Raw genomic sequence first — 19,830 nt, 5'->3', positions numbered from 1 at the left:
AGTTTCTCGTTCAATCCTACTAGTGAATTGTAGACGCGTTTGCGGTTGGAAGGAACTGCGAAGAGGTGCACAGCTAAGCTCCAGTGGCCCAATGCAATAAAAGCCGCCCAGCTGCGGCACCGACCACAAATCGTTATTTGACTTAATGGAAGTCGTTTCGCGCGTCACAATGGAGCATAGCAATCATTTTAAATTTTTTTAATGTAAAATAATTAATCACTGTTTTATTACTGAAATTAAAATTAGAATGTATAACAAAAATTTGGGAATTCTGCAGATCTGCAGCACTTATACACCAGCCGCCCCTCTCTCTATAACTTCTTAAGTTCCAACTACCTAAAATAAAAGAGAAATAATTCTTCCACTTTTTTGATTTGTGAGATTCTAAAATAATTGGGCTTCACTGTTACACTTTGACCACTTTCATGTGAAGACCGGTTTTGTTCTGCAAGAACAACGAGGCAGGATCGAACCCAAGGGGTACTGCAGTAGCGGCAGTTCTTTCGAAGGCGAAGTCTTTGAGAGTGTAAGCCAGGGCCATTTTGGTCACCAACAGGCCAAATCTTTGTCCTAAGAGAGAACTTGTACAGTAGTTTCAAGTCCCAATGTTGTTGAAAGTACTCCTACCGATACAATTCCTTGGACCGTCTCCAAATGGCAAAAATGTGTACGGTGGTATTTTGTTTTTATTTTCTTCGGAGAATCGCTCAGGGTCGTACTTCTCTGGATCAGGGAAGTACTCTGGGTCGAAGTGTAGTCCAGCGACTGGAATTAAAATGGAAACATCTTCGTCCAAAGTGAATCCAGTTTCTTCGAAAGTGTACTTTCTGGCAGTATTCCGGTTCAAGAAGGTGGTCAAAGGGTACTTTCTCAGTGTTTCTAAAATAATTTTTATGAGACAAGAAGTCATAAGTGGTGAACTTACCGTTCACAACCATGTCCAAGTACTTCATTTCGTAGATGGCGTCATAAGTGAAGTCCCCATGTTTAGCAAAAGTTTCTTGTACTTCTTGTCTCAATCGATCTTGAATGGTTGGGTTCAAAGCCAGCTCATACAGAGTGAAAGAGATCGTCAACGAAGTGGTGTCGTTTCCGGCCGAGAAAAACGACAGAGCTTGAGCCGCCATCTTGATGTCATCTGAAAACGACAGTCAACAAAACTCCACAAAACATCATCAACAATACCGACCAAACTTGTACTCATCTGTAAACTTCTCGTTGTGTTTGAGATTGTTGAGTTGATCGATCAGGTCGTTCCTGACGATGTTCTTATTCTGACGTTCCGCGATCGTACTTTTGAAGATCTTGGTCAAATGGTCTGACGCCACTTTGTCCAGAAGCGTCAACCTGAATATATCGACGAACTTCGGCATGAAGAAGAAACTGAAGACGGAGAAGTTCCTGACGAACGACTTCAAGTCGAGCAGTCTTGTAGCAACTTTCATAATCTCCGAGTTTTCGTCTTTGAGGCAGTAGGAGTTGACCCCAAAAGCACACGAAGAGATGATGTCCACCGCGTACATCTTCGTCACGTTTCGAAACTCGAGTGTCTCCCCCGCGCGCTGGTCCAAGTAGGCGTTCAAATCTTCGGCGCACTCTTTCATAAGAGGCACCATCAGCTTCATTTTTCCCGACGTGAAAACTGGAGTGATCTTGGCGCGGAGACCTCGCCATATCTGGTCCTTCGCACTGAAGAGGGCGTTAGCGGCGATGGGGTCGATAGATTCGTTCAGTGCCACCTTTCTGTTAACAAACTTGTCGAAATCCTTTACTAGGATTTTCTTGAGGAGTTCCGGACTCCGCACCATCAGGGTGGGTTGGTTCAAGATGTATATTCCCACGTAGGGGGTGTCAAACTTGTAGTAGATCTCTCGAATCACGTGGAAGATGTGTTTCTTTCGGGCTGCTACGTCGAAGAAGCTGCCGAAGATTAGGAAGGGTTTGTCGAAAGGTACGCCCCTGGAAGACCAGTAGCTGTAGGTCTTCTGGTACAGGTAGTACAAGAGGAGAAGTAAGCATCCCAAGCAGACGGCGAACATCTGAAAACGATTAGTTAAAAATGTTTGTAATTTTAACTGATAGAAAACTGCCATAAAATATTAAGTATCTACTGCTATTAACTAGTAACACTTCTTGAATAAGTCAAGATAAAGTCGCAATCAGTTTTTATTTAAGATGAGCTTGGTTTATAAATAAATAATTTAAAATAACCAATTATCTTCGCTTTTTGTCTGTGTTGTTCTTGTTACGTCATTATAATTGATAACCTTTAATAAATTTTGATTCTATTGTGTAACCTGTATTGATAACATAATTACATAACATTTTTGATTTACAATGCAAAAATTTCCGGTAATAATGCGGAATCTGGAAAAGTGCCCCGAATGCTTGCAGCGTTTCCACGTTGAATAGCAAGGGAAATCCTCTCGAAAAGGAATTTCTTTGATTTTGAATCGCCTGAATCCGGAATAAGTCGGTTTCCGATTATATTAATGAAATCGATGGCTTCTTTGTGTAACCTTGTACTGTCTCCAAATAATTCATGAAATAGTAATAAGAAGAAATAATTGTTTCAAAGGAATCCTCATTAGTCTGAGTACCTAGAAGGTAGAAATATCTGTAATGATACTTAAATAAATCCAGTTTCAATGCTGTGTACCTACCCATGATCCCACGATGCCAATCTGACGACTTAAAAAATTTGAAATATACAGGTTTGTGCGTTGAGTCAAGAAATTGGTGAAAGTGAAATGGGGGCCATGATGTGGGTGTGTTTTGCCGTGGTGGGAGTGTGATGTATTTTATATGTAGCGAAGGTAAAAGGGGCGTGTTAGGCTCTAAAGTGGGCGTATTAGGTTATGAAGTGCGCATGGTACTGACGATGGAGAGTAAGGCCGCTTTTGTTCACTTGAATTGCATCGTCCACTCCGCTGCGCGTCGTGGCCGAGCATGCAATTCGCGTGAACAAAAGCTTTACCTTCTTCTCTCGTAGTGTAAATAACTATTATTTTCAGAGCTACTGCTTTTCCTTTGTGTTTGTTAATAGTGTGTTAATAATGACTGTCGTGAGTAAGGTGACGAATCAAGTTTTAAGCGGGCACAATAGAGAAAACATTGGAAATATATTAGAATTTATTCAACAAGAAGGAGAAGCTGGAACGGAATTAATTCCTCTTGCAAAGGTTTATGAATTTTGAATAAAAGGCTCAACTAGAACAAAATTGGTTGCTTATCTAAATTTAAACGAACCTCATAGGTTTAAAAAATATATAAACATAACAAAACGCTTCAAGCTTCATGTCTGGGCTGTTTAGCAGTTTTGCTTCGTTGAGTGTATCGTACCTACAACCCTAGCCTTGTCTTACAGCCTTTCTCTCGTTTCCTCTTCTGCAGATTTCATCCGCCAAGCTATTCTTGTCAAGCAGTACATTCATAAAAGCCTTTCATATAAGTACTTACTTATATTTTCATAGTCGCTTAAAATAGTAGTAGCGTATTTTATATAATATGAAAATTATTCCATAAATCAGTGGCGGCTCGTGGGTTTTATTGTTGAGGAGGCAAACTTGAACAAACATAGTAATAAATAATAAATACACCATAATAATATTTTTTTTAAATACACTATACCGGGTGCCCCAAAATGCTTACCAGTACGTTGTTAAGTAAAAATATCAGGTAAAAATATTCAATCTTCTTTTTTGTAGAAGATATGAACCTACTGTCGCGAGCAATAAATTTTGGCCGTCAATGTCATTTCAAAATTTGGTTAGATTATCACAAATTTAAAAAATTTCCCTGCCTGATTATGCCCATGTCAAAAAAATGAGAACAAAATGACAATTAATGTCATACAACATGATGATAGGTTATGACATTTACGACTGTTTTACAATTGAGCATTTCAATTGCGTCAAAGAATGACCTTGGCGACCAAAATTTATTGCTCGCGACTGTACATAATATTTGTTGTATTTTGATTTTTGGTGTCGTTCGATACAAAGGGCAATATTTTTAAGATCATTAAATCTTAAACGCGACTAAACCGTGTTTTCTGTTTCAACAGCAAATATGTAGCATGCAAGGCCAACAAAACAACAAATTTTTGTTCACACTTCCGACTAGTCGTGTGCATTTCTGAACCCACGTAACCACGTAGTGTTAAATTACCGTTTCTGCTTTCCACTTACGCATGTAAGGCCGGTTAAATTTGGTTGTGGCTGATCTTGACTTTTTACAATTTGTCGTAAGACAATGAATTAAATGGATGATTTAATAATTAATCAATAACATCTTCGCAATCTTTAATTTCCACATCTTTCTTCATTTTATTAAACAATATAAAAATAAATTCTAAAACACGGACTTTTGACCAGGGACCAATAATACCACTCCAAATCCAAAACAAAAACAAACGAGCACCTACAATCTACACTTGTAAACGACCACCGGTGCGTGGTCAAGAGTCAAGACTCGTCAGAGCTCGGCTACAGTTCGAGACCCAACAGCGTTCGTTCCCGCGATGGTCATATGTACATGAATCGTGACGTCTGTAAACAAGGCAAGCCTCCGGCCGAAGTCATTTCTCGGGCACAAAACGATTTATTCCGAGAGCCTCGATGCTAGTTAGGCGCATTTCCATGCATTTTCGTCCGCTTAGCGGCGAACAATGCTGCGCTAAATTAAACTCTGCCTCCGGCCGACAAAAGCAACAAATGCTAACCGCTAAAATCTTCTTGTAACACATTTTTAAGAGAATAATTATCATTTATAAGCAAATATATTCATAAATAATATGATTTAATATAATATTTAATTAAGTATTATATTTTTTATTTTCTTTTTATTTAATTTTATTTGGGGAGGCACTGCCTCCGTTGCCTCCTCGGAGGAGCCGCCACTGCCATAAATAAGACTAAGTAAGTATTACGAGAGAAATGTGAGATAACTTTTCACGATTATTGGCATACATAACTTCTGTAGCACTTTATTTTCTTCACGTTTGCTGAATGGTTCATTAAGAATTTGTTTCCACTGACTTTTTAACGAAACTTTTATCTTTATAAATGCATTTTAAGTTTAATTGTAATAATGTTGGTTGGATTTAACAAATCTTGTCATCGCAACAGCGCCACCGGTCAATCGACGAACTAATGTTACTGTCAAACCGGCCATGGAATTGTAAAAAGAGCTCCATTCCCCATTAAGATGTCTTTGTAACTTCTTAAGTTCCAACTACTTATACCTAAAATAAAAGAGAAATAAATTTTCCACTGTATTGATTTATCAGTCTCTAAAATAATTAAGCTTCATTGTTTCACTTTGACCACTTTCATGTGAAGACCGGTTTTGTTCTCTAAGAACAACGAGGCAGGATCGAGCCCAAGGGGTACTGCAGTAGCGGCAGTTCTTTCGAAGGCGAAGTCTTTGACAGTGTAAGCCAGCGCCATTTTGGTCACCAACAGGCCAAATCTTTGTCCTAAGAGAGACCTTGTACAGAAGTTTCAAATCCGAATGTTGTTGAAAGTACCGATACAATTCCTTGGACCGTCACCAAATGGCAAATATGTGTACGGTTGTATTTTGTTTTTATTTTCTTCGGAGAATCGCTCAGGGTCGTACTTCTCTGGATCAGGAAAGTACTCTGCGTCGAAGTGTAGTCCAGCGACTGGAACTAAAATGGAAACATCTTCGTCCAAAGTGAATCCAGTTTCTTCGAAGGTGTACTTGGTCGTAGTACTCCGGTTCAAGAACGTGGTCAAAGGGTACATTCTCAGTGTTTCTAAAATAATTTGTGTGAGGCAAGAAGTCAAAAGTGGTAAACTTACCGTTGACAACCATGTCCAAGTACTTCATTTCGTAGATGGCATCATAAGTGAAGTCCCCATGTTTAGCAAAAGTTTCTTTTAGTTCTTGTCTCAATCGATCTTGAATGGTTGGGTTCAAGGCCAGCTCATAGAGAGCGAAAGAGATCGTCAACGAAGTCGTGTCGTTTCCGGCCGCGAAAAACTCCAGAGCTTGAGCCGCCATCTTGATGTCATCTGAAAACCGACAGTCAACACAACTCCACATGATCTCATCAACAACACCGACCAAACTTGTACTCATCTGTAAACTTCTCGTTGTCTTTGAGATTGTTGAGTTGATCGATCAGGTCATTCCTCACGATGTTCTTATTCTGACGTTCCGCGATCGTACTTTTGAACATCTTGATGAAGTGATCTGACGCGACTTTGTCCAGAAGCGTCAATCTGAATATATCGACTAACTTCGGCATGAAGAAGAAACAGAAGATGGAGAAGCTTCTGACGAACGACTTGAGGTCGAGCAGTTTTGTGGCAACTTGCATAATCTCCGAATTGTCGTCTTTGAGACAATAGGAACTGACCCCAAAAGCACACGAAGAGATGATGTCCACCGTGTACTTCTTCGTCACGTTTCGAAACTCGAGTGTCTCCCCCGCGCGCTGGTCCAAGTAGGCGTTCAAGTCTTCGGCGCACTGTTTCATAAGAGGCACCATTAACTTCATTTTTCCCGACGTGAAAACTGGTGAGATCTTGGCGCGAAGACCTCGCCACATCTGGTCCTTCGCAGTGAAGAGAGTGTGAGCGGCGATGGGGTCGACGGATTCGTTCACTGCCACTTTTCTGTTAACGAACTTGTCGAAATCCTTCACTAGGATTTTCTTGAGGAGTTCCGGACTCCGCACCATCAGGGTGGGTTGATTCAATATGTATATTCCCACGTAGGGGGTGTCAAACTTGTCGTAGATGTCTCGAATCACGTGGAAGATGTGTTTCTTTCGGGTTGCTACGTCGAAGAAGCTGCCGAAGATTAGGAAGGGTTTGTCGAAAGGTACGCCCCTGGAAGACCAGTAGCTGTAGGTCTTCTGGTACAGGTAGTACAAGAGTAGGAGTATGCATCCCATGTAGACGACGAACATCTGAAATCGATTAGTTAATTTTTTTGTAATTGTAACTGATAGAAAACTACCATAAAATATTAGGTATGTTCTTTTATTAGGTAACTAGCACAGTTTTTGAGTGGGTACGTCAAGATAAAGTCGCAATAATTTTTTATTTGAGGAGAATTTCGTTTATCTCGAATTGAATAAGTCATTTTTTAAATTAATCAATGATCTTGGGTTTTGTTTACGTTGACCTTACTGGGCCATGATAACCTTCATAAAGTATTTTTATTTATATTTTTGATTCTGTTATCTAATCTTTTAGTGTGTTAAAGTAACGTATCAAATAGTAATACGAAGAAATAATTATTTTAAAGGAATTATCATTACCTGGCTGAAATATCTGTACCTAATTGTAAATAAATCAGGGCAAAATTCTGATTCTGTGTCCCCCAAAGTCCCACGAGTGCAATTCCACGAGTCAAAGAACTGTTGAAGTATAGTACAATGTCTTCAACAGTCCTCATCAATCCTTCGAAGAAAATAATTAAAAACAAAGTAACAAACTTGCTCGCTTCGGTTGCGATGGACGTTCTCAATCAGCAAGACCAAAAGGGTCTGCAAAACGAACCGATAATCACTAGCGAGAACCTGGAGAACGATTTGGTGATGCAAGAACAGGTAAACGAAATCTATCTTGACAGCGATTACCATCTAAACCCGCTTTTACACAGATGTCGTTTTCGGGAAATTAGTTGAAGCTCTTGAACGAAACAAATCAGAATCCTCTGACAGAGTCGACTCAGTTCGAGCGTCTGATCTTGAAACAGCTCCAGTCGAATTTTTTGCTGCAAGACAATCTGATTCCGTCGTCGCTGATCCAGCTTGACGACGGGACGCTTCTCAACGTGAAAATCGTGAACAGCGAGGAGGGAGAAGAGTTGGCTCACGTTGTTCAGAACGTGAGTCTGCTAATTGAGAAACCGAGGAATCTGGAGTGTGACATCTGTCACAAGAAATACGCGTCGAAGGATGTGTTGAGGAAACACAGAAAGATTCATGGGATAGATTGGTGCGGCAAGTGCGAGAAATGGTTTGACTCGGGGGAAGAGTTGGAAACACACGAGAAGACTCATGAGGAGTAAGTCTTACAATTGTTATTACTGTGCCAACAGCTATTCCAACAGTCTGATGATGCACATGAAGAGGTTTGCTTCTTTGGAATAAAACGTGTTTTTGCTGAATTCACAATATTTCGCTCAAAGATAATCTGATACTTTGTGAAGTTAATAACGAAAAACTGTATTTTTAACGTAATCTTGATAATACCGCGCCTTCAAATAAATTCGAAATTAGAGTACGCTGTGACTTTATTATCAAGTTGGCAACATGCAGTTTTTAAAGACAGCACAGCAGTGATATTTGACAGCACTGTACACGGGGTTTACTCTGATATAAAAATGACAAAAATTTATAAAGGAAAAGCAAAACTCAAAACAAAATACTTATTTAGGTATTCTTAGAGCGAATGTTCAAAATATTGTCCTTCAGTTTGAATGCACCAACGAACTTGGCGCTTCATGTTGTCAAATGCGTTTTCCAATTGTTGGGGGGTTATGTTAGCACAAACATCTCTAATTCGCCATTTCGGATAAGCAACATGACCTCTGGCGGTGGAAAGTCGAATCACCGAAAATTATCGCTTAATACGTAGCTAATGGCAAAAATAACATGATGAACGGCGTAGGGGCCACAGGCACGGGGGTTAGTGACAAAAAGTGATGTTACAATGGGCAAAAAGAAAGTAGATAAAACCAAGTGTTGTGTCCATGGTTGTCACACACGCAGAGCGAAAGACAGAGAGACCAGCTTTCATTACTTTCCACGCTAAAATAGTTGTAAAGTGCAAATCATAAACCTTTTTGGCGGCAAGGAAAGTATAGACAGAAGAAAAGCTTGGGAAAAGGTTTTGTTATTGAGAAAACCTGCAAGACGGCATATGCGAGTATGTGGAAAACATTTTTTACGTGAAGATTTTATAAATCGTAAGTTCCACGAATTTGAGGTTAAAAGTTTGTAGTTTATTCTACTTTTTTCAACTCCACGCAGCATTTCCCAAAAATTGCGATAAAAGGAATTTTCTGTTCCTTCTCAAAAGTTATCCAAAAGGACACACGACACAGAGAAAGTTTGCATCAAAAATTACAGGCAAAGTAGACTGTAGTGCACTTGACATCATAAGTGAGAAGGTAATTGTATTAAATAAAAAGACTTTTAGTTTATTGATGTATTTTTATTGAAAACTTGTTGCTGTAAGTAAAATTTAATTGAAATTTAACGAAAAAAGTCTAAAATTAGCTGTACTGTATCCCATCACACTGTACCACACATCGACTGTCAGCAGAAGCCTCCAAGTATTTAAAAATTGTAGCTAACCAAAGAAAAGCCTTCCTGTAACTGAAATATCAGCATATAGTATGTTTTCCACTTTCAATGTTTTGAAAACAAAATATTTAATGCACCATAACCTATCTTTACGCCTCTATTTATTTTACGCCTGTTTTACGAAATTACATCATAATCTTTGATGCATACATTAAAAAATGTTACTTTAAGGAATACACTTACCTTACTGAAAAACACACTGCACACAATTAACAAATAAAAGAGTTTTGGACACAAAAATTAACACGTAAACAAATGGAAAATCTCAAAAGGAGGATTTTCGATCAGCTGATTGTCAGAACAGCAGCGCCCTCGCAGTAGTCGAAATCGCGAATAGCCCCACAAAGTTCTTCGATAGTGTGGCGTGTGCTTCTAAAAACTGTGTTTTTGAGGCGTGGATAAGTACTTCATTATTGCAAGATCTGGAGACCTTGCAGGAAATTCCACCAGTCGGGTGTTCAAGAATTCTTTCAAATAAGCAATTGTTTGAGGAGCAGAATGTGCTGTAGCATTATCTTGTTGAAAATACCCTTCGATGGGTTCATCAGTCTGTATATGACTTATCAGGTAATTAACAAAATAATGTAATGATAATGTATGTATATAATTTATTATTAATAAAATGTAATTCACTAGTCTTGCAAATTTTACTGTTACCTAACCATTTCAACATGGTTTGACAACTGACTAAGTTGTAAAGGCCGAACGAGTTGTTTACTTTTAAGCCATCTTTGTAACTTCTATGTTCTAACTACACCTACAATTAAAGAGAAATAAGTCCTCCAGGTTTTTCATTTGCCAGACTCTAGAATCATTCTTCACTGTTACAATTTGACCACTTTCATGTGAAGACCGGTTTTGGTCTGCATGAAAAACGAACCAGAATTGAACACAAGGGGTACTGCAGTAGCAGCAGTTCTTTCGAAAGCGAAGTCTTTGAGGGTGTAAGCCAGGGCCATTTTGGTCACCAACAGGCCAAATCTTTGTCCTAAGAGAGAACTTGTATAGTAGTTTCAAATCCGAATGTTGTTAAAAGTAATCGTACCGATACAACTCCTTGGACCGTCTCCAAATGGTAAATATGTGTACGGTTGTATTTTGTTTTTATTTTCTTCGGAGAATCGCTCAGGGTCGTACTTCTCTGGATCTGGGAAGTACTCTGGGTCGAAGTGCAATCCAGCGACTGGGATTAAAATGGCAACATCTTCGTCCAAAGTGAATCCAGTTTCTTCGAAGGTGTACTTGCTCGCAGACTTCCGATTCAAGAAACTGGTCAATGGGTACTTTCTCAATGTTTCTAAAATAATTTGCTTGGGACAAGAAGTTAGAAGTGGTAAACTTACCGTTGACAACCATGTCCAAGTACTTCATTTCGTAGATGGCGTCATAAGTGAAGTCCCCATGTTTAGCAAAAGTTTCTTGTACTTCTTGTCTCAATCGATCTTGAATGGTTGGGTTCAAGGCCAGCTCATACAGAGTGAAAGAGATTGTCAACGAAGTGGTGTCGTTTCCGGCCGAGAAGAACGTCAGAGCTTGAGCCGCCATCTTGATGTCATCTGAAAACCAACAGTCAACACAATTCTACAGAATATCATCAACAACACCGACCAAACTTGTACTCATCTGTAAACTTCTCGTTGTCTTTGAGATTGCTGAGTAGATCGATCAGGTCATTCCTGACGATGTTCTTCTTTTGACGTTCCGCGATCGTACTCTGGAACATCTTGATCAAATAATCTGACGCAGTCTTGTCCAGAAACGTCACTCTGAAGATGTCGACGAACTTCGGCACGAAGAAGAAACTGAAGACGGAGAAATTCCTGACGAACGACTTCAAGTCGAGCAGTTTTGTGGCAACTTGCATAATCTCCGAGTTGTCGTCTTTGAGGCAATAGGAATTGACCCCAAAAGCACATGAAGAGATGATATCTACCGAGTACTTCTTCGTCACATTTCGAAACTCGAGTGTCTCCCCTGCGCGCTTGGTCAAGTAGGCGTTCAAGTCTTCGGCGCACTCTTTCATCAGAGGCAGCATCAACTTCATTTTTCCCGAAGTGAAAACTGGAGAGATCTTGGCGCGAATACCTCGCCAAATCTGGTCCTTCGAACTGAAGAGAGTGTGAGCAGCGATGGGATCGACGGATTCGTTCGATGCCACTTTTCTGTTAAGGAACTTGTCGAAATCCTTCACTAGGATTCTCTTGAGGATTTCGGGACTCCGCACGATCAGGGTGGGTTGGTTTAAGATATATATTCCCACGTAGGGGGTGTCAAACTTGTCGTAGATCTCTCGAAGCACGTGGAAGATGTGTTTCTTTCGAGCTGCTATGTCGAAGAAACTGCCAAAGATTAAGAAGGGTTTGTCGAAAGGTACGCCCCTGGACGACCAGTAGCTGTAGGTCTTCTGGTACAGGTAGTACAAGAGGAGGAGCAAGCATCCCAAGTAGATGGCGAACATCTGAGGAGAATTATTAGTTAAAAGTTTTTGCAATTTTAACTGATTGAAAACTAAGTAGCTTACCGTAAAATATTTTGTGCAGTCTTTAACTAGCAGCAGTTTTCGAATAATTCAAGATTAAGTTGCAAACAGTTTTCGTGAACTTATGATAACCTTTAATAAAAATATTATTATTTATATTTTTGATTCTATTGAGTAATCTTTTTGCGTGTTAAAATGATATATAAAATAGTAATACGAGAAAAAGTTGTTTCAAAGGAATTATCATTGTCAGTAATTATAAATAAATCCGGCTTCGATGCTGTGCTGCATTTTTATACAGTGTCCCAGAATCCGCGGATCAAACTTCGAGAGCGTTTTCCTTGATGGTAATGAAGGTAAAAACGTTTAGAAAAATTTTCAGAGTGCAACAGCTTTTTAGTTATCAATTACGAGATAATTGAGTACTTTCCCTCAATTGCCAAGCAACGTCTAATTCGTATGAGTAAATTATTTTCAATATTTATCTGGCCGACTTGTCGGAACAAACGTCAAAAGTGACAGCTATGTAAAATGTATACAGGGTGCATCTTAAAAAACGCCGCAAACCATATCTCCGTTATTTATGGCTTGATTTAAATAAAACAAAAACTGAAATAAATCACTTCAAAAGCACTATAAGCACAATATAGACTAATTTTTTTCAAAAACTAATTCAACGTCAGATGATAATCAATTTTGTTTTTTCAAATAGCTTAGTATATTTTTTATTCCGATTTTGAAAGAAATAATTTTTCTGAATCCAACGATATGCCGCATGCTAGAATGCGCGTATTAGTAACCGAGAAAATAAATAAATAAAATAGCATTATTAAACATTTTTTCCTCGAGAAAAGTCACGTTGCTATAGAAAACAATCCTGAACGCAATATTTATTACACGTTCTGTCATATTATTTTTTGTTTCTGTTCTTCAGAAAGTATTGTTATTGCGTTTAGGATTGTTTTCCATAGTATACCAGATTTTTTTCCGAAGAAAAACTTTCCAATAATGCTATTTTATTTATTTATTTTCGCGGTAACTGTTAAATGCATTTTAACATGCGGCATTGGATTCAGAAAAATAATGTCTTTCAAAATGGGTATTGTAACCTTTCGACTTCCGTGACTTTTCCTCGATGATTTTTTTTTCGCCCTCATTTGGTATATTGTTGGTTGCCGCATTCCCTCGGATGTTATTTTTGCGGAAAAATACGAAACAAAAATAATGAGAAAGAAATATTTAGGGATCCTACGTTGTGTTTTATTTTTTGTTTTGTTTAATTAGGTTCTAACGAGAGGCCGTACCTTTGGAAGGTTTTTCCAAATAGAATTAAAACGATTGAGCACACTTCACTTAAATTTTATTTAACAAATAATCGAGTGTGGTGGTGTTTGGTCCCAACAAATTATAGAAATAAATAAATGAATTTACTAACAGAAGTTGGTGGAAATTTGACCCAATGAAATTTGACTCTCGGCCCACGAATTGAGATCTGACTCATGAATAAATGACTAAGCTGGGCAAATATATGAGTTTGTGGCGCGAACAGCATTATAGGAGTTTGAGATGCGAACTATGTGATCCGATTTAGATTTCAATTATTTCCTCAATTAAATTTAACCCGACGCGATGCCCTGGAATCTCATAGATCACCCCGGTCTACTCCGGTGGTCGAAAATAAAAGGGAAAAAAGGTTCTAACAGGGCCAAAGGGTACCTCTCTTCACGTGTCAGCTGGCCTAGTTTGGTCGCTGGCCCCCTTGGGGGTGACGCGGCTAATTTTGTGCTCTTACGCCGGACCACAGCTTATTGAGTGCGACGGACACTGGCGGTAGCTTCCCGAACTCGAGAATCCAAGACATAAATAATGAATGGAAATGTTTTATAATAATTGCATACTGGTTCCCCCTGACAAGAGCACGTTTCCCCAATCGGTAAATGCAAGAAAGAAGATCACATACTTCGCGATAAAGAAATTAATATAAGATTCTAAAGAGTCACGTGGTCATCAAAAGCACAAAGAAAATAATATAATCTTTACTTTAGAACGATAAAGAACTAAATGTTTGACTAATTAAATCGCGACTACAAATCGTGTACAAGAATTAGATAAATAATTTACCTTGTAAATGTAAAGCACGTGGTCACAAAATGGCTGCTGGGAGTACTGAACGTACCTCCGGCTACTTTGGAGATCAAACCCCGAGTGAATCAAAAAAGCCCTGTTTCCCGTCCCGCAATCGGTTTTATCATTTCTGGCGCACCCCACTTTCGCAACCCCTACTTGACCAAAGTGACCAATCAGCTCGGTTCTACTTTACGCCGACCGCGACACCCTTTCGATATCTCTAGAACTTTTGAAATTACAGTCTCCGTTTTCCACCATTAATTTAAATGTTTAAATTTAGACTTTTGTTAGGACCAGACCGAATGTACATAATTTGTTGTTGAATTAGAACTCTGAAAAAGAACACTAAATTACTGACTCTATACAATAATAAACCTCAACATCAAGAAACAAACACAATTAAAAATGGAACAAATAGAATTAAACAGGAACACTGAATTACCGACCCTATACAATAATAAAAATCAGCACCAAGAATTAAACAGAATTTAAATGAAACAAACATAATTAAACTGAAACAAACATAATTAAAATGGAACAAATTAACCTTATTTTGAAACCTAAATTGGGCTTGAAACGCTGTTACGCAAGTGCCATTTCATACAACTAAGTTCCGTTGTTCCGCTACTTCTAAAAATTGTTCTACATTGGTTTGATTCCCCAAAACCGTTCTAATTAATAATTACTTCGTAAATTTCATTCTCTCTCTCTCACTCACACCTCTGATTTCTACGACTACCTGGGTTTACCGTTACCCGGTCCTCTGTGTTTTCTACCGACTCCCTTTCTACTTTGCTTTGTTACTTTTCTAACTAAAAGTGCAAACAATTCTAGTTCTTTTCTACGATAAAGCGCTCAGTTTTTTAATTTGCAATTCTCGCCCTTTAATTACAAATATGCCACAAATTTGAGAATGCTAAAAAAGGTAAATTAACCTAATGAACATTAATTTTGTTCGCTCAATTTGAAACCTGCTAACATCAAATTCATTAATTCAATTTTCCCCTGATTTTAACTGGACCACCCAAATTGTCGAACATGTAATTACAGTAAATTTATTGCAACGCTTCTTTTCCCCTGAACACTTGTTCCCCTTGGGCTATGTTTTGCCCCGGACGCGTACCTGCATTTTCAAAGAAGGTTGGCAGATTTCACTTGAGGAGTGTGGTGTCACTCTTGTGAACAAAGCAACAATAAAATTTACAACTGACCAGCATTTCCGTCGCAAATGAACGGTATTTAAAATATTTCGTTGAAATTATTTTAAAATTAAAATTCTTAATTTATGGAACCTATTCGGACCTTACAGTATACAGTATAAAAAATATACATACCAAGCTTTTTAAAAAAACAAAGTTGATTATAATCTTACCTTGAATTACTTTTTGAAAAAAAATTAGTCTATGTTGTGCTTATAGTGCTTTTGAAGTGATTTATTCCAGTTTTTGTTTTATTTAAATCAAGCCATAAATAACGGAGATATGGCTTGTGGCGTTTTATATAGTTTGTTATGACTGAAAATTTCCAGAGCAATTTTAATCTTGAAGGGTATGGGAAATTGACGAGAGGGATATGATGAATTGAACCTTTGTTGAACGAAGGTAAAATGGCGACATAGCGTTAAAAATCTTAGTAAAAAGTGAAATATGCAGGGCCTGTGAAGTGAATCGGAATCACAAGAAATTTGTCCTGACTCTTTTGCATACACTCAGCATCTGCACGAGAGGGGCGCGTCATCGTGGAAATGAAAGGGACGTTTTTTGTCGCAACATTTTGCTTAAAGAAATATTTCTCGTAAATTTGTGTAAAGTTGGCAGTCCTGCCAGAGTAAAGAAATGAAGAAGGAAAAAACGTCACACATCATAGAAGCTCTCAGTGGACAAAAATTGTTATCCAAATAAAAGCGAAGATTTTGAACTGTGTTAGAGCTTGTGCCAACTGTCATGATCGATGACCTTGACAAAAGCTGCGCGAAGGCGGAGCCCAATTTTGATAAGTGAAACGTAAAAACGTCGGTCGTTTAGTTCAAATTTTCAGGGTGGTGGCAAATTTGCATTTTACACTGTTCAAGGATTTGGATTAGAATGTCCGACATTATCTAAGGACTTGTCGGCTTCTCGCCAAATAAATATCAACATAAATTAGCTCACAAATCTGTAAAGCGTGACAAAATGGTACCGATGTTTTTAGTTCGAATAGTACAGACGCTTCGGTACGCATTTTGGTTTCTGCGTCATCGATCATGAGAGTTGGCACGAGCTCTAAAAGCTAAGGAATTACCTCTGAAGATTTGAAAGATCAAGTACAAATAATAACAGAGAAGAAATCGCCCGTTCTGTTCAGTTGAAAGGGGAAAATATTATGATGAATAATTTTGAAGGAATTTCCACCGTATTAAAGAATACGTTTGGGAGACTTGAAAGTACACAGTCTAGGTGTTGGATTTTCTCATGGGTTGTGAGTCATATAGGCGCTACAAACCTACGGGAAAACATCGTCAGTCGTTACGTTAGTGTCGTCTCTCTCTCGCATATTTGCACGTAAAGTAGTCGACGTTTTCATTTACAGATTTTTCACTGGTTTATCGTCTTCGCGCAGATATTTCCAAGGTCACAGCCCATTAGAGAATCCAATACCTCTAACTAAATCATCGGAATATCTACTTAAGTTAAATTAAGGTGTTTTTTGACTGGAAGCAGTTCGCAAATCCAAATTTATTCTTATTGTTGTCTCCTAGGATCAATGTAAATACTAGGTACAGTATTTATAGCTTTTCCAACATACAATCTTTTATTATTTATTTATTAAAACAAATGATCTGTATTTCTTTTTGAATTATCTTATTACAAAATTAATTTTAAAAAAATCCTCAGTTATTTATAAGTAGGGATAATTACACAAGCATAACTACTAAATTATGAAGAATTTGTTAAAAAAATTGTTACATCAAAGCAAAATTTGTATTTGTTTAGAAACTGACGTAAGTATAAATCTACACATATGTACTGTCGCGAGCAATAAATTTTGGTCGTCAATGTCATTTTAAAATTACGTTACTGTCGTAGATACACTTGCAGACAGTTACGTATTGAAAACATCTGAAGTCTCAGGTTTTGCCGCTGAAATGGCTTGCAAACGCAAACATAACAAATATCGTTCAATTATTTTGTCAAACTACATATTTAAAGGTTTAGCCTTTGAAACCTTAGGCCCTTGGTGCAAAGAAACAATAGATTTCATTAATGTCATCGGAGACCGACTTATCGCGGAATCGGGGGATTCAAAATCTAAGAAATTCCTTTTTGAGAGGATTTCCCTTGCCATTCAACGTGGAAACGCTACAAGCATTCGGGGCACTTTTCCAGATTCCGCATTATATCGGAAATTTTCGCATTGTAAATTTAAAATGTTATTTTATGTTAAATTTTAAAATTTGGTTAGATTGTCACAAATTTAAAAAAATTCCCTGCCTGATTATGCCCATGTCAACAAATTGTCAAAAAAAATGAGAAAAAAAATGACAATTAATGTCATACAATATGATGATAGGTTATGATATTTACGACTGTTTTACAATGGAGCATTTTCGATTGCGTCAAAGAATGACCTTGACGACCAAAATTTATTGCTCGCGACTGTACGTATACAAATTATTATCATACTTTGATACACTTGAAATTTGTTGTTGTTTACTTAATGAAACGGTTTATTACGTGTGAATCTAGAAATCAAATCGAACGCCCACTTGGGCTGATCCGTTGGCACCATGTGCCCCGCATTGCGCACCAAAACTTCCGTCAAATTCCCAGCCTGTTTGACGTATCCTGCCAGATCGTCATCCACATGCCATTGATATCTTTGCGCAGTTTTATATTCGGCGGCAGCGCTGAAATTGAGATTCTGCAGAGAGTTGACCGTCATCGGATACGCCCCTATGATGTCCACCTGTCCGTTGTAGATCAAGACCCTGTAGTTGTCGAGCAACTTTTCAACCCAAGGCGCAACAGACTGCATAATATCTGCGAGGAGGTTGATCTTGACTTCTTGATCTTCGACGTGGAAAGTCGCGTTGCCCACGTGAATCGCCGCCCGCACGTCGTCCCTCTGGATGTACTTCCCCATGTAGATCAGCTCGCTGCTGGGGTCCACGGTGTACAGATAATTGAAGTAGATGGTAAAGCCTGTTATGTTCTTGAGGAGAGAGGTGTGGTTGTTGAGGTCGCCGACCAAGAGGTCGTCGAAAGTTTGAAACGCTTTGGCCCAATCCTTGTTCGTGATCTGGTCGATTCCCTCTCGTTGGATCTTGTGAATCATTGCTTGTGTGTTAGAATCGATCAGTCCGATCTGGAATAAATAGTCGGCGTAGTTGAGCTGGTTTACTGGGTCGATGAGACCGTTTCCTATGCTTATCCCCTTCAAGTTAATCTGCACTTTGGCATCAGGGTTGCGCTGGTGGATGGTGTAAGCTATGACTGGAGCGTACTTCCCCCCGTACGACTCTCCAGCCACGAAGAAATCGTTCTTTGCAACTCTGGAAACAACAAAAAGAACTGTTGGAGGGTGGTGTACAAATCTTCTCCCACTTGTGTCTCATTTTGGCAATATCCATCGCTATCGGTAAAACTGAATCCAGTACCGACGGGGTTATCAATGTAAATCACTGAATGTGACTCGGTCCAGGCATATTTCCGTAACTTGAGGCCCTGCTGGCTAATCACCGTGAAGGGGCCATTTTCTGTGAACAAGCCGATGAGAGAGGTGGCTCCGGGGCCTCCTTGTAGCCACAAAACAACCGGCGCGTTGGCGTAGTCGGTTTGCGAGGGGAAAAACCAGAAAAACATATTCGAATTGAAGTTTTTCTTCACGGTGAAGTACCCAGCATAGCTCTTGATGCCTTTAAAGCCGTTGAAATGCACCTCGGCCGCGGTCAAAGCTTGTTTGATCTTGCCTTGCTCGATAAATGGGGTTAGGATCAGGGGCAGTCCCGGGTTGTCGCCGACTTCTTCCTGTTTAATCTTCCCGTACACGTTGGGGAACATCCCAGACGCCAATTTCCCAAGAGAACTCAGCACAATTAGCGAAAATACGAGGTACGTCATGCTTGTTGCTCTCAACGCAGCTTCAATTCTACTGAGATTTGGAGGTTATAATTATTGTCAAATATGTTACATTTGTTATCACATCTGTGCGACTAATTGGGGCAATTTGGTATACATCAACCAAGGCTTTTAAAAAAAAATTCTTTTGCTTCCCAAAGAATGTATGAAAATTGAACTAAACTTAGGAATTAATACCTCCGATAGATTTTTTGCTTGGAAAAATATTGAACATTTAAGGAATATGTATTATAGATAATTGTTTATAAGAGAATATAATTCACGTGTCACATGGTACATTTTTAATTAATTTCATTGGTTTAAATACAGAAACAAAGACGCAGAGGAGGCTGTCAAATCGATGATAATCACCGCATGTTGACTGTCGCTTGTTTTTAATGAATAAAATTGGTTAGTGTCAAAGTGACAGAAAGTTTCAATGAACGCGTCGAAGTCAGAAAATAGTGCTGTTAATCAGAAAACGTTTCAACCAGTAGTCCAGTAGGTCACCATCGATGGGGAGATGTTAGCGAGGAAGAGATTCGAAAGTTAATTGAGAAGAAAACTCGAAAAAAAATGTTGTATTGAGTATCCTGTAACTGTAATTATTTGCTGTCAAACTGACAGATCGTTTAAAATTTTTGACATTTAAACTCGTTAAAATCTACTATAGAAAATTGAACTGGTGCTACGCACTGGGTCAATTTTCATATAATCGTGTCAAAAATAAATTACTCCCTAAAATTTAGGGATAGGTATTCGTTACTAGGTTGCCA

At 38.6% G+C, this 19,830-nt stretch overlaps 3 protein-coding genes, 1 long non-coding RNA gene and 1 pseudogene across 5 annotated transcripts; 1 reads left to right on the top strand and 4 right to left on the bottom strand.

The window, feature by feature from the left end:
• Positions 1–193: 193 nt before the first annotated feature.
• On the bottom strand, positions 194–2,193 carry LOC138125241 (cytochrome P450 6k1-like). 2 transcript variants are annotated; one of them, XM_069040449.1, is made up of 6 exons: positions 2,091–2,193; positions 1,190–2,039; positions 926–1,138; positions 628–879; positions 411–570; positions 194–336 (listed from the first exon to the last, which is right to left on the bottom strand). In XM_069040449.1, the coding sequence occupies exons 1-6, from the start codon at positions 2,091–2,093 to the stop codon at positions 333–335; spliced, it is 1,482 nt and encodes a 493-aa protein (XP_068896550.1). In that variant the 5' UTR covers positions 2,094–2,193; the 3' UTR covers positions 194–332. The 2 variants fall into 2 exon arrangements, with proteins under 2 accessions (XP_068896550.1, XP_068896549.1); XM_069040448.1 differs by having other exon boundaries at positions 194–570.
• Positions 2,194–5,262: 3,069 nt separating this feature from the next.
• On the bottom strand, positions 5,263–7,058 carry LOC138125240 (cytochrome P450 6k1-like). The gene is made up of 5 exons (XM_069040447.1): positions 6,994–7,058; positions 6,094–6,943; positions 5,829–6,041; positions 5,531–5,782; positions 5,263–5,479 (listed from the first exon to the last, which is right to left on the bottom strand). Exons 1-5 carry the CDS (start codon positions 6,994–6,996, stop codon positions 5,310–5,312), a joined length of 1,488 nt encoding a protein of 495 aa, XP_068896548.1. The 5' UTR covers positions 6,997–7,058; the 3' UTR covers positions 5,263–5,309.
• Positions 7,059–7,458: 400 nt separating this feature from the next.
• Positions 7,459–9,987, top strand: LOC138125246 (uncharacterized). The gene is made up of 2 exons (XR_011157382.1): positions 7,459–7,588; positions 7,642–9,987. It is a non-coding gene; the product is annotated as an uncharacterized lncRNA (long non-coding RNA).
• On the bottom strand, positions 9,944–11,961 carry LOC138125242 (cytochrome P450 6k1-like). The gene is made up of 5 exons (XM_069040450.1): positions 11,874–11,961; positions 10,961–11,810; positions 10,696–10,908; positions 10,398–10,649; positions 9,944–10,340 (listed from the first exon to the last, which is right to left on the bottom strand). The coding sequence occupies exons 2-5, from the start codon at positions 11,808–11,810 to the stop codon at positions 10,177–10,179; spliced, it is 1,479 nt and encodes a 492-aa protein (XP_068896551.1). The 5' UTR covers positions 11,874–11,961; the 3' UTR covers positions 9,944–10,176.
• A 5,506-nt stretch (positions 11,962–17,467) lies between these two features.
• Positions 17,468–19,100, bottom strand: LOC138126539 (venom serine carboxypeptidase-like; annotated as a pseudogene).
• Between the last annotated feature and the right edge of the window lie 730 nt (positions 19,101–19,830).

The sequence above is a fragment of the Tenebrio molitor genome, chromosome 3 (genome assembly GCF_963966145.1).
Source record: "Tenebrio molitor chromosome 3, icTenMoli1.1, whole genome shotgun sequence".
Taxonomy (NCBI): Eukaryota; Metazoa; Arthropoda; class Insecta; order Coleoptera; family Tenebrionidae; genus Tenebrio; species Tenebrio molitor.
Note: the sequence above shows the minus strand (reverse complement) of the source record. Positions and strands in the feature narration are given on the sequence as shown.